The 12,282-nt window shown below is 43.0% G+C and overlaps 2 protein-coding genes across 11 annotated transcripts in view; both read right to left on the bottom strand.

Annotated features, from left to right (window-relative positions):
* The window catches only part of LOC133481281 (uncharacterized), a 100,806-nt gene extending 100,139 nt beyond the window's left edge, over positions 1–667 (bottom strand). For all 4 annotated transcript variants that reach the window (XM_061780448.1, XM_061780449.1, XM_061780451.1 and 1 more), the window contains exons 1-2: positions 530–667; positions 152–462 (exon numbers count right to left, since the gene is read on the bottom strand). In XM_061780448.1, coding sequence (XP_061636432.1) covers positions 152–462; positions 530–534 — 316 coding nt within the window. In that variant the 5' untranslated portion in view covers positions 535–667. The remainder of the gene's footprint in view (positions 1–151; positions 463–529) is intronic.
* On the bottom strand, positions 651–9,595 carry ube3a (ubiquitin protein ligase E3A). Of its 7 annotated transcripts, XM_061780459.1 has the most exons (12): positions 9,404–9,594; positions 7,829–7,875; positions 7,487–7,728; positions 5,868–7,000; positions 5,494–5,638; positions 5,065–5,270; positions 4,705–4,869; positions 3,909–4,064; positions 3,739–3,812; positions 3,327–3,470; positions 2,848–3,092; positions 651–784 (listed from the first exon to the last, which is right to left on the bottom strand). In XM_061780459.1, coding segments are annotated over exons 2-11 (2,388 nt in total). In that variant the 5' UTR covers positions 7,831–7,875; positions 9,404–9,594; the 3' UTR covers positions 651–784; positions 2,848–2,971. The 7 variants fall into 7 exon arrangements, with proteins under 7 accessions (XP_061636443.1, XP_061636440.1, XP_061636439.1 ...); XM_061780456.1 differs by having other exon boundaries at positions 3,739–4,064; XM_061780455.1 differs by lacking the exon at positions 3,739–3,812.
* Positions 9,596–12,282: the final 2,687 nt, after the last annotated feature.

Below are 12,282 nucleotides of genomic sequence, written 5' to 3'. Positions count from 1 at the left end.
CTATGTGGGCGACACATAGTGACAGGAAAAGAATAAATGCTTTTTTACTCTTGTAATTCCCAGGCTGTGCTTTTTTTTGTTTTGTTTTTTTTTTGTTTTTAACACACCTATCTTTACTTCTACTTGTACTCGAGTGCTTTTCAAATCCTACCTTGCGGCGGTGGGAAAGTGAAGCATGAGCGCGGAGCTTTGGCGGCCACATGCGCTTTTACGCCCGGCGCGGCGGCGCCGTCGGCCGGCCGCTTGGCGTTGGAGTGCTCCTGCTGCTGCTGCTGCTGCTGCTGCTGCTGGTGGTGGTGGTGGTGCTGCTGCTGGTAAACGTAACCTCCTCCGAAGCCGGTGGCTCCGGCACGCCGCGCCCACGTGTCCGCTCGGAAGTCGCCGAACGTCGGCTGACAGTGGCTCACCATCCCGGACTGCGCTGGTGCCGAGTTCTGCATCGGAAACTTTTCCAAACAGGACCTGAGAGGTGCAAAGCGGTTACTTTGGGGTTGCGGTTTTTCGCGAGGTGGAATGCATTGATCGGCACCTCATCGTCGGCGTTTAAGGACGGAGGTGGGGGTTTGCGCACGTGCGTGCATGGCCGGGCAATTGGAAGGATGTGATCGATAGCATCCTCATCTGCGCTGTGTGACGATCAGCATCACCTCTCTCTCGCTCTCTCTCTCTCTCTCGCTCTCTTTTCTTTTTTCTCTCGCTCCCTCACTTTTCGTTTCTCGGTTCTGATTGACACCAGATACCTGGACCCGGCTGCAGCAGTCTCGCGCACCAATGACGACGGAGGCTGAGATTTAAAAAAAAAAAAAAAAAAAAAATCAATACTGTTCAAGATGTGAAATGAGTGCACAAATATTATAGGACTCTTGATTATGTAAAGGATCGGTGTGGGGGATAGTAAACGTTTTTAATATTAAATTGGAGCGTTATTATTTTAATAAAGGCCGCATTTGTGTATTGTCCAAGTGTACCTATTTGGATGTGTGTGTCTGTGTATCAATATTGTTATTTAATTTGGCCATTTGGTAAATAAGTGTCTTAATAACTATATAAAACAAATAGATTGAGTCATAAATGGATATTTTGGAACACCACCAAATTTCTTTAGGATGTGTTTGATTATTATGCGTTATGGGATTCATAGTAAAAGCTGCCTTGATTTTACTTTCAAAATTGGAATAATCATCCACTTTGGATTTTGCCTTTATGCATTGTTATGCAGCGCCATCTAGTGGCTGCTGCGTCAAGGACACAGGACTTCATGCTGTGTTTGAGTGCTGTGAGAAATCAATCCGGGGGGGGGGAGAAGAAATGAACGCTCCATATTGTTTATTTGATTTATTATTTTATTTTCATTTGTATCTTTTTACTGTTATTCTTTTAGGACTCCATTTTGCTTTTTGATGACTATTTGTTGTTGTTTCGGTAAATGTATGCCTTTTCCAGGCAATTTGGGGCAATTTAGAAAGCAAAACCGAAACCGGTCCACACACACCAGGATCCCTGGAAGTTATTATATAATATATATATATATATATATATATCTTTTTTGTTTTTTGTTTCTTTTTTTTAGGCAGTCATTTTTTGACAATAGGGAATATGTGCAACCAACTTCTGTATTTAACAAAACAGGTCAAAGCACTTCCTTCCAGCGTGGGTCAATGGCGGAACTCTATAGTAGGAGACCGACACAAAGGAACCGTAGGAAGTTTCAAGGCAGGGGCGGCACTCCAACCCACATACACCTTGAAGCAAGCCCGCTTGACCTCTTTTTCAACAACTGTGAGAGCGACAGTCTTTTCATTTTCATTTTCTCAAAGTGGTGTTATATGATAGTCTCTTGTTTTGGACATTTTGTTTATTTTTTGACCTAGTGAGCACACTGGCAGAAGTGTATACCTGCAACCAGCTCCTGATATACACTGAGGACCCCAAAAAAAAACAGATTTTTGATGTTATCTTTTATTGTCTTTGCATCAGAGTTCGTCTTCTCTGTAACACTGTAGTTTCACTATGTCACACATTTGTTATCTACCTGAGAAATTTGACCAATGAAAACCTGTTTTTGTTTTGCTAACTTGGGCTTTTTTTTTGTTTTTTTTTGTTGTTCCTTTGTGCAGGTGCGTCCCTCAACCTCATCACTAACAAACAAAAGGGTGTAAAAGTCCACCGTCGCACCGCGCACAAACACACTTCACTTCAAAATATTGGAAATCACCAAATATACCGTACGTGCTGAAATGACCTTCCGCTTCCATGATAGCAAAGCATTAGAATTTGGAGCTCATGACATCCTAGCAATATTTTTGCACATGGTTTAGCTTGGAGCAGGGTTAATTGGCTAGCTTGAACCAGAATCTGCATTTGGGACCAGTTTTGAAAAAAGACAAAAAGAAATCCCTTTCAATCTCTCTGTACAAGAGTAAGAATGTCTTCATTGTCGCTCGTCCGATGAAATTGAAGACAACATGTCACTTTGCTAGCATAGCATTAGCGTTTTGGACAGACGCGTAGCGTTATCCAAAGCGTGCATTTGTCTGGGTTCATTTGCCGTTTTGGCCACGGGACACAAAAAAATGTTTCCGTCAACCTTTCTGGCTAACACGTCCCCAGTAGCATAGCATTATCAGTTCACGTAGCTTTCTTAGCTTTTTAAGAGGGCCGAAACCTAGCCAAAATGATCGTTGAATTCAGTGGCGCTTTTGCCGGGAAACTGTGTATGCTGTGCTGCAATTGGCCAGTCTGGTGTTTTAGGGGGTGTGGTTTAGCAAAGGGTCATTTCCTGTCACACCTTCAAGTGCACTTCCACAGTTTTTTTGCAAACAAAAACAAAACAAAAAACACACACACCTGGAAAACAAAAAGTTCCACCGTTGTGAGGCTTGGTGAATGAATTCTGGAGGCACAGCTTTGCAGTAGCGGTAAAGGCATTCTTGGTTGCTAGCCCCAAAATAAAACCTCGTCGGCGGCTGCGTCACAGCATTCCGAAGCCTTGGGCGTAAGTGATGGCCTTGAGGAGTCTCTCGCGCAGCTTCTCCTTGGAGGAATATTCCGGAAGCAGCAGCACGTTGAAGCAGGTGTGCGACGTCGGCAGCCTGCGAGACAACACGCACTATGGACAGGGCCTGTGATGTGGTACGCGTTGGAGGGGGCGATGCTCCCTTCCAAAGACAGCTCGCTAGATAGAATATGTGGTATGGTTCGGATCATGGCATGTTCCTTTCCATCGACAATTTATTGGACATAAGCTGTGGTATGCTTTGGATACCTGTTCCTTAACCTGTATGTAGTCGTCGTCTAATTTTGAAAAAGAGGATGCCGGGGCATACCTGTCGCTGTCCGAGCCGTTTTTGGCGATGATCATTTTGAGCTTGCCGAGCCCGCCCACCGGCGCTCTGTCCGTCCCGGTGGTGAACTGAAGGAACAGCCTCTTCTGTTCCTCTCCGAACGAATGCAGCGTTTGCCAAAAATCCCTATGAAAACAACCGCCGACAGCAATCATTGCAATACTTTTGTTTTGTTTGTTTTTGTATAAAAAGAAACTAAGGATGACACTTTGACTTTTCTGTATTATTTCCTATGGGAAACAATTACTGTAGATTATTCCATTGTGTTCCGCTCTCTCTCCAAATGTTGAGTTTTGCCCATCTTACCCCCACAAAAAGTATTCAAAAATGTATTTCCTGATTTTTTTCCACAAAAGAAAAAACATGAGACCAAAAACACAGAAGTCACGTTTACTTGATCATTTGTGTATCTTTGCTATAACCTCCATCGTATTCTACCGTCTTCTCCAGGGCCTCAAAGTCAAGTTTCTGTTTGACCACAAGAAAAGTGGGTTGAAGAAAACAACGACAACAAACAAACAAACAAACAAACAATGTTGCATTATAAAACGTGTGCATTCTCACCCTGCTTCCACAGATAAGCAGCTCTACTTCCTCGGGCCTGAACAAGTATTTCATCGGGGACTCACTGGTGACCATGAGGAAACCTTTCTTGAACGCGCAGAACTGCCTCCCCACGCTTGTGTTCAGGATGTAGTCAGTGTACAGGTCCACAAACTCCTGCCAACAAAACGTGCGTTTGCATGTTTTTGTTGCTCCGACCGAGTGTGTCAAAGTAGCAGTTGTTTGAAGGTTTAGAATTACCGTAACATCTACGCTACGCTAGCCTATCACATTATATGTTAGCATTTAGCTAGTGAAGTTTTGAGGGACAAAATGATACGGTTTGGTTGAACATTTTGGTGTTTAAATGGAAAATGTTGAATTGACAATTGTTGGATCTTATTTTTGTATGTGGTGCTACAGTAGCAGTAAATGTTTCTGATTACCGTAACATGCATGCTAGTTTCCGTTAGCCCATCTATGGCATTTCAAATGGCATGTTAGCATTAAGCTAGCAGATATTTGTTGGACGAAATAAGTTGGTCTGCTTTAACATTTTGGTGTAATTATCTTTGCTTTTAGGTGCCACTTTGACGGTTCTCTACTTCAACTGAGAGGGAGGGACAAACAGCTTGAACCGTCTCCTTTGGGTTTCCTCAGAGCAATTCAATACGACAGTCTCCCATTTCCCGACAGCGAGAAAATAAAAACCGGTGTTAGGGCATACTTTACTCTTCATCGCAAATTTGGACTTCTTGCGTTTGGGTCCGGAACATATCCCCCGTGACGAACGGGTGTTGACAGAATTTCCTGTCACCTGTCTGTTCTCCCCGGAAACAGGAATGTCTTCTGCCTTCTCCTTCAGGCCGTACAACACGGGGTTTCCGAAAAGGTCGGTGTGGGAGATCTGGAAGGTGAGCGCCATGTCCGCCTCCACGTCTCCACTGTAGTGCAGCAGCTCCTTCAGACTCTGGTAGAGAACCTGAAACACAAAGTTGACTGTACCATGTAATAGGGCCTCAAAGACTCTAAATTGTCTTTAGTGTTCATACTATCAAAGCACGTACGCACGGTTCGTTGAGGACCCCACGTTTACTCTCTTTGCACTTACGGTGAGGTCCTTTCAAGACTCCTAATATAATGAGTGTAGTTGGAAGTATAGCATAGGCAACTGTACTGGATGCGAGTCGGGGAGGTCCAAGAAGGTGCCCTTCTTGCCCATGAGCTTCCTGTAGACCACCATGGGGAAGTGCACATCCAGGATGCAGTTGTTGTAGATGGCGAGGCCAAGCACGATGCCCACCAGCGTGTACTGGGCTTCGTTCTCCAGGGAGGACGAGTTGAACCAAAAGAGCTTGGTGTCATCGTCGTAGGTGAACATTCCTGTATGCGCAGTCACAAAGTCAAAGCATGGAATGGTTGAGTCACAAAAGAAAACGTTGAAATTGTCTTTCAAATTCAAATATTCTGTCGACTGCAGTGTGAACGGTTTTGTCTCCATTTGCCAATCCTGTGTTTTTCAAAGGCGATCCGTCCAAGTCGTCGACTCCCGTCCCGTGTGATACCGATTGAACAGGATAAGCCGTATCGGAAATCTACATCTCACCGATGTCGGGATTGAAAATTTCTTCCAGGACCAACTGGAAGAACTCCTTAGAAACGCCGCCTTCGTCCACGCCTTGCTCACCCTCGAACTCGACAAAGAGTTGCTTCTTCAGGTCGGACGGATTCTCCATAGAGATCATCTCCAGCTGCGACACAGGCGGCAACGGTAAATGGTAAACGAGCTTTCACTTTTACACTAATTCGTGGGAGACTGGGACTGCGAATAGTGGGAAAAACTGCCATTTATTGACTCCCCCTAAAAACTTTCCTTTATCGATGGTTTCAACCGTAAATGTACCACAAACTATGATCCCAAAACAGTTTAAACGATGAACCATGATATAGCTGTACGGGGAAACAATCGCAAGGACTCACCCTGACGAGGGCGTCATCCATGATGTGATCCCGCCTCACTTTGAGCTTGAGGTAGGGGCTGGACTGCTGTCCCCGCACCATGCCGTAGAGGGCGGTGAGGCGCCGCTCGCTGTACATCCTAATCCGGTTGTCGTAGTACAGCCCCTGGTTCTTGGTGAACACATTGAGGACAAAGGGGCAGGTCTGGAACGAAAACTTGGTTTCCGCATCCACCTTGAAGAAGGTGAAGTCCTTGTCCATCTCTACCACCTCGCTCAGGGACTCATTGACGAAGTCCTCAAACGGGATGAGGGGCTTCCTGCTGTCGATTGGCCGGACCCCTATTTCTTTCTCCAGTAGGTCCACCTCAGGACCCTTCTTGTAGAGACGCTCCTCGCCCAGAAGCTCATGTAGGCTGAGCTCGTCCGAGTCGGCCGCCTCACCGTCGTCGTCGCCGCCGTCGTCGTCGTCGTGCTCCGTGTCCACGTCGCCTCCCACCAGACTGGCGTAGAAGACCACCTTCAGACACTTGCAGGCGGCCACCACCGTGTCGTCGTCGTTGACCAGGTGCTCGCCGTCGTATTCCCGGGTGACCACGGTGTAGGTGATGAGTTGCTGGAAGGTCTCCATAATGCGGCGGATGTGCGGGAGCTCGTACTTTGACCACAGCTCGCACAGCCGGCTGAGGGCGGCCACCGGAAGCTTGCTCATGGCCTTGCACAACTGCGGCAGCGCCAGATCCAAGTACTCCGGGCTGTGGAGGTTGCCGTTCTCCATCAGGATGACGAAGATGTTTAGGTAGTCCGGGACGGTCTCGTACGCTTCCAGGTACTCCAGGTCCAGCTCCACGTTGGGAGTGAGGTAGACGAGAGCGTTGACCAGAGCCGACTCGGCCTGCTCGATGGTCCGGAGTCGCTTGTAGAAACGCCGCACCGAGTCAATGTCGACGGTGACCTCAAGGGAGGTGCCCGGCTGATGCGAGGCCCCGTCTTCCGGCTCGGAAGATTCGGGGTTGTCTTTACGGAAACTTTTGATCAGGGCGTTGGCATTGGAGAACACCCGGCCGAGGACGCGGATGAGGGAGGAGTAGTCCCTTTCCTCTTCGCAAACACTCAGAATCATACAAACGGTGTTCTCTGTGAGGTAATGGATGTCTGGAACAAAACATCAATCAGAGACAAAACCTCAGGAACCAACGGAAAACTCCTCATTTTCTTTTGTTACATTTGCTGAACACGCTACATTGTAACCGATGGTTACAAAAGCACATTGTGTTATGTTAACTAAAGACTAGTAATCTTATACAATATTTACGAAAAGACGCATGTTAAGTTTGTCGAACACTGGTAATAACCTTACATTTTCATAAGCATATACAGGATGTGCAGTTCACTGAAGACTCTTAATGGTCTCAGATTTTTACAAAAACGCGGACTGTATGTTATAGTTTGGAACACTCGCAATCATCTTCAGTGCTCCAAATTGGCAAAAAGAGGTTCGATTTGTCGAGCACTCAACATTGTCTTGGAAAAGAAAAGATTTGTTTACGACGTTGACAAAAAACACGGTGTGTTACATTCATTGCAGACAAAATCTCATATTTAAGCTTGGCTGAGCACTCGAAAGCAGTTTCACAGTACCTCCGAAGTCCTCCTTGAGATCCAGAAGCTGAAGGTCAGATTCTGTCCGTGACGTCTTGAGATCGCAGAGTTTGGCATTGACCTTATACAGCTCCAGCGCTCGGACCGCCGCCGCGTTTTTATCCAGCGGTCGGAAGCGGCGACGCGAGGCGCAGAACTCATTGTCACAGTCGTCATTACCACATCCGTCGGTTAACTGCCGAAAGTAGCGCTCGATGAGATTCTTTGCTGCTGATCTGCTCCTGTTGCCGAAGATATTTAGTACTCCACCGATTAGCATGTATTTGCATATTAAGGAGCGATTGAATGCACTGTCTTTGATTACATCGCGAAGTGACTTACATTCGGCTGGATTATGAAACCTTCTTCGGGCCCAGTGGACAATACCCCTGAAAGAAAAATTGCGTACAACACAGCCCGTTAGCGGCTCGCGCTTTTGGTACCTGCGTCTCAAGTGGGGAGTTACCCGACTTAATCCAGCTCTTAATACCACCGCTATTACGCCACAATTAGAGAACCCATCAATACCATACAAAAAAAACATACATCTGCAGCAGTTCACAGTATATTGTACTAGATACTGCCTATCGAATAGGAAAAGAGACAGAAGATACAAAATAAAATAATTCAGTCGTCAGAGATGCTGATTATTACATGCATTAATGCGTGCAGCAGATTGCTACAGACCTGTTTTGCTAGTGGAAGTTAGCTGTAACAAGTTTCGCTCCGACCAACCAATCAGGGGACGGAAAAGGGCCGGCACTCTGGCTCTGCGAAGGCAAATTCTAAATGCGATTGGTTCAAGACAAAGTCCCATTGCTGATGTAGTTGTGATTCTCAGTGTGGTACGCGTACGACTAGTTGTACACGAGATCCTTCCCGAAGTACAATTCAGTCGGATTTACTTTCTGAACTTTTTGTCTTTAAACATTTGGGTGCAGTTTTTATTTAATTAGTGTGTGTGATATAGTTTAATATAACCGTTACTTACGTTGTTTTTTTCCCCTCTCTCCTGTATTTAGGCACAGTGTTAACGTTCAAACTGAGCTTAATGTTACAGTGGCTTAGAATGATACTCCTTAGGAATAAAACCTGTCTCATTTTGGCCAACTACACTACTGTATTTTAATGATGTTGGTATTTGGAGAGAAGCATTATTCGGTGCTACTTGGTGTAAAATGCTTGAGAAACAATGACTTACTGGATTGAACCATACAATTGGGGTAAAATGGCTTTCATTCTAGACTTGAAAACGAACATTGAAGGGTTTTTTGTGGTTGTTTTCGACCAGATTACATCTTTACATCTTTAAGCAATTTTTGGACAAGGGAGCAATAGCTTGTAAAGTTCTTAGTTTCGGAAAGAGTAGTTTATAATGGCTACACTCCAGCGGAGCAAATGAGGAATGCAATTTTGATGTTAGGAAATAGAGATACCCATGGAGAATTGACATTTGAATTTTAAGAAGTGGGAGCTCCCTCTGCTGGCTGTAGAAAGAATGCACTAACAATATATAGGCTATAGCATTGAAAATATACTTTATAAAATAAGGTTTATTTAGAAATGAACTTTTCGTGGTTGCTTTACAACCCGAGTTAAAATCCAACAAAGGCCTTGTTGTTTTTAAAACGGTTTTGAGTGTTTATTATTCACAGCCAACGTGTCAACAACAAGCTCGTGTTGAACACCTGCCCATGGCCGTGACGTCACGAGGGCAACTTGACATTAACCTTTCCGCCGGGCAAACACGACGACAAATGGTGAAGTTTAAAGAACGCGTTCACAGTAGTTCTACAAACACACAGCAGCTATTAAAAGTGAGCAGGCAGTAAGTTCGCTTGTGTGTCTGTGACGCTGCAAAAAAAACAACCAAAAAAAACCACACACACACATTTTAGCGCCATGCCGTCCACTCACTGTTTATTTACGTCGCCTCCGTTTTTTTAAACAAAACAAAACTTCTGTCCACGTACTTAAAGGTAGGACTAAACTTGTGTTAAAAAGGGACAACAACGTCAAGGTGAGCTACTTTTCGTAAGAATCACAGCAAAAATGTTCTCTACCCTCTTGTCAGAGCGAACGTGATAGGATCCCAGCATGCAACGCGCGCCTTCCCTCCCCTCCCATACCCACGAGCCATATTATTAGGTACACCAATGTGCTCTATCCAACATGTAGCTTTTAAATTCTTTATTTTATTTTGTTATAATTTGCTTGGTATTTATTTTTTTTATATGTAACTGATTAATTATTTTACCCTCCCAATTTCCTTTAATTTGTTGCAGTGTGTATTATTTCGTTGCATAGTTAATCTTTTAAATCTTTTTTTTCAGTTCATATTTCATTATAATACTTTTAATGTAATTTCGTTTTAATTGTCATATTATTTCACCAATCTTTTTATGTAATGGAATTTGCATTATTTAATTGACACCTATTTGTTTTGACTTATATTTTACTTCTTAGTTCTTTCTACAGCCAGTGTAGTTTTGTTTTATTACAATTTGTTGCCTGGTAAGTTTTTGTTTTTAAAATTATTTATTCTGTATTTTATTTTATTTAAAAATATTGAATTAATGTTTAGTTAATTTATTCTGTAATTTAATTGGAATTATTTTATCCCGCTGTATATCTTATTTTTGTTAGTCTTTTTGTTATTGTTTATTTAAGTAGCACAATTTTATCCAATTTAATGTATAGAACGTTTCATATTGTATGCCATTTAATTACACCCACAAAGTTCTTGCCTTTTGATTTAAATATAGTCTAATTTTATTTTATGTTCATTTATTGCATAGTTACTTTTTATGTAATTACAGTTTTCTGAATATTCCGTTTACCTTTAGCTTTTTATGTAATCTTATTTTATATATTTAAGTCCTCCAGTTTATTAATACAATTGGTTTTACAACTTCTTTTTATTTCATTTATTTTTTAATCACTGAATTCACCAATATCATTTATATAAAAAAATATATATATTTCTTGTTTGTATTTAATTAAGAGAAATTTTATTCAATTCCCAAATTAATGTCTACAATTATTTTTATAGTATTTACTTAATTGTAATTGTTTAATTACCCCGTCAAAACTCACATTTGTTAAAATATTGCAAATTGTGTTTTGATCTATTTGGTAAAAATTATTATTTATTATTATTTTTATTTTTTTATTATTTGTGTGTGTGTGTGTTGGTAATACTATACATTTATTTTAACTTGACACTTTGCTGAATAGAAATACCCCAAAATATGATATAGCATGCACACTGCTGCAGTTTCCTTTACAGACACTCGGGGTCGCTCTAACCACACATAAATGGCAGAAAACTGATGGTGCACAGCCTACACACCACAGTCTTATTAGGCCTCTGTATGTACAGTGTATACTGTATGTACTTTCAAATCTGATGATGCATACAGTGAAACATTAGCATATTCTACTCATGATTGCAGGGCGCAAACATCAATCTCCATGCGGCTCCTTTCATTACCTTGACTCTACTTTGCATTAGAGCGCATTGCAAGTCATTAGGCCATCATTTGACTCCCAATTAAGTTGGATTCAATATCATTAGCGGCTTTCGAGAAGTCCCCGAGAAACGGAGCTATTACTTGCCTGTTCCACTCTAAATTGTGCAGCGGCGTGCGCTTTTTGTTGACCAACGGCAACCGAAACAATACTCCTGAGCCGACTTTGTTTTAATACACCAAGCGCTTCCACAAGTGTAGCCCTTTTGAGTTATTTAATATTGGGTTGTATGATAAAAGTTTGGCGGCCAAATTGGTGATTTATTGCGGTATTGTACAACCCCAATTCCAATGAAGTTGAGACGTTGTGTTAAACATAAATAAAAACAGAATACAATTATTTGCGAGTCATGTTCAACCTATATTTAATTGAAGACACTACAAAGACAAGATATTTAATGTTCAAACTGATCAACTTGACTGTTTTTAGCAAATAATCATGAATTTAGGATTTGATGGCTGCAACACGTTCCAAAAAAGCTGGGACAGGCAGGCTCATGTTTACCACTTCGTTACGTCACCTTTTCTTTGAACAACATTCAATAAACTGAGGACACTAATTGTTGAAGCTTTGTCGGTGGAATTCTTTCCCATTCTTGCTCGATGTACAGCTTCAGCTGTTCAACGGTCCGGGGTCTTCGTTGTCGTATTTTACGCTTCATAATGCGCCACACATTTTCAATGGGAGACAGGTCTGGACTTCAGGCAGGCCACGCTGTTGTAACACGTGCAGAATGTGGTTTGCCATTGTCTTGCTGAAATAAGCAGGGGCGTCCATGAAAATTACGTTGCTTGGATGGCAGCATATGTTTCTCCAAAACCTGTTTGTACCTTTCAGCATGAATGGTGCCTTCACAGATGTCTAAGTTACCCACTAACACAGCCCCATACCATCACAGATGCTGGCTTTTGAACTTTGCGTCCGTAACAGTCCGGATGGTTCTTTTCCTCTTTGGCCCGGAGGACACGACGTCCACAATTTCCAAAAACTATTTGAAATGTGGACTCGTCGGACCACAGCACACTTTTCCACTTTGCATGAGTCCATCTTAGATGAGCTCGAGCCCAGCGAAGCCGGCGACGTTTCTGGGTGTTGTTGATAAATGGCTTTTGCTTTGCATAGTAGAGTTTCAAGTTGCACTTACGGATGTAGCGCCGAACTGAACTGTTTACTGACATTGGTTTTCTGAAGTGTTCCTGAGCCCACGTGGTGAGATCCTTTACACATCGATGTCGGTTTTTGCTGCAGTGCCGCCTGAGGGATCG

This window comes from Phyllopteryx taeniolatus, chromosome 7 (genome assembly GCF_024500385.1).
Source record: "Phyllopteryx taeniolatus isolate TA_2022b chromosome 7, UOR_Ptae_1.2, whole genome shotgun sequence".
Lineage (NCBI taxonomy): Eukaryota > Metazoa > Chordata > Actinopteri > Syngnathiformes > Syngnathidae > Phyllopteryx > Phyllopteryx taeniolatus.
Note: the sequence above shows the minus strand (reverse complement) of the source record. Positions and strands in the feature narration are given on the sequence as shown.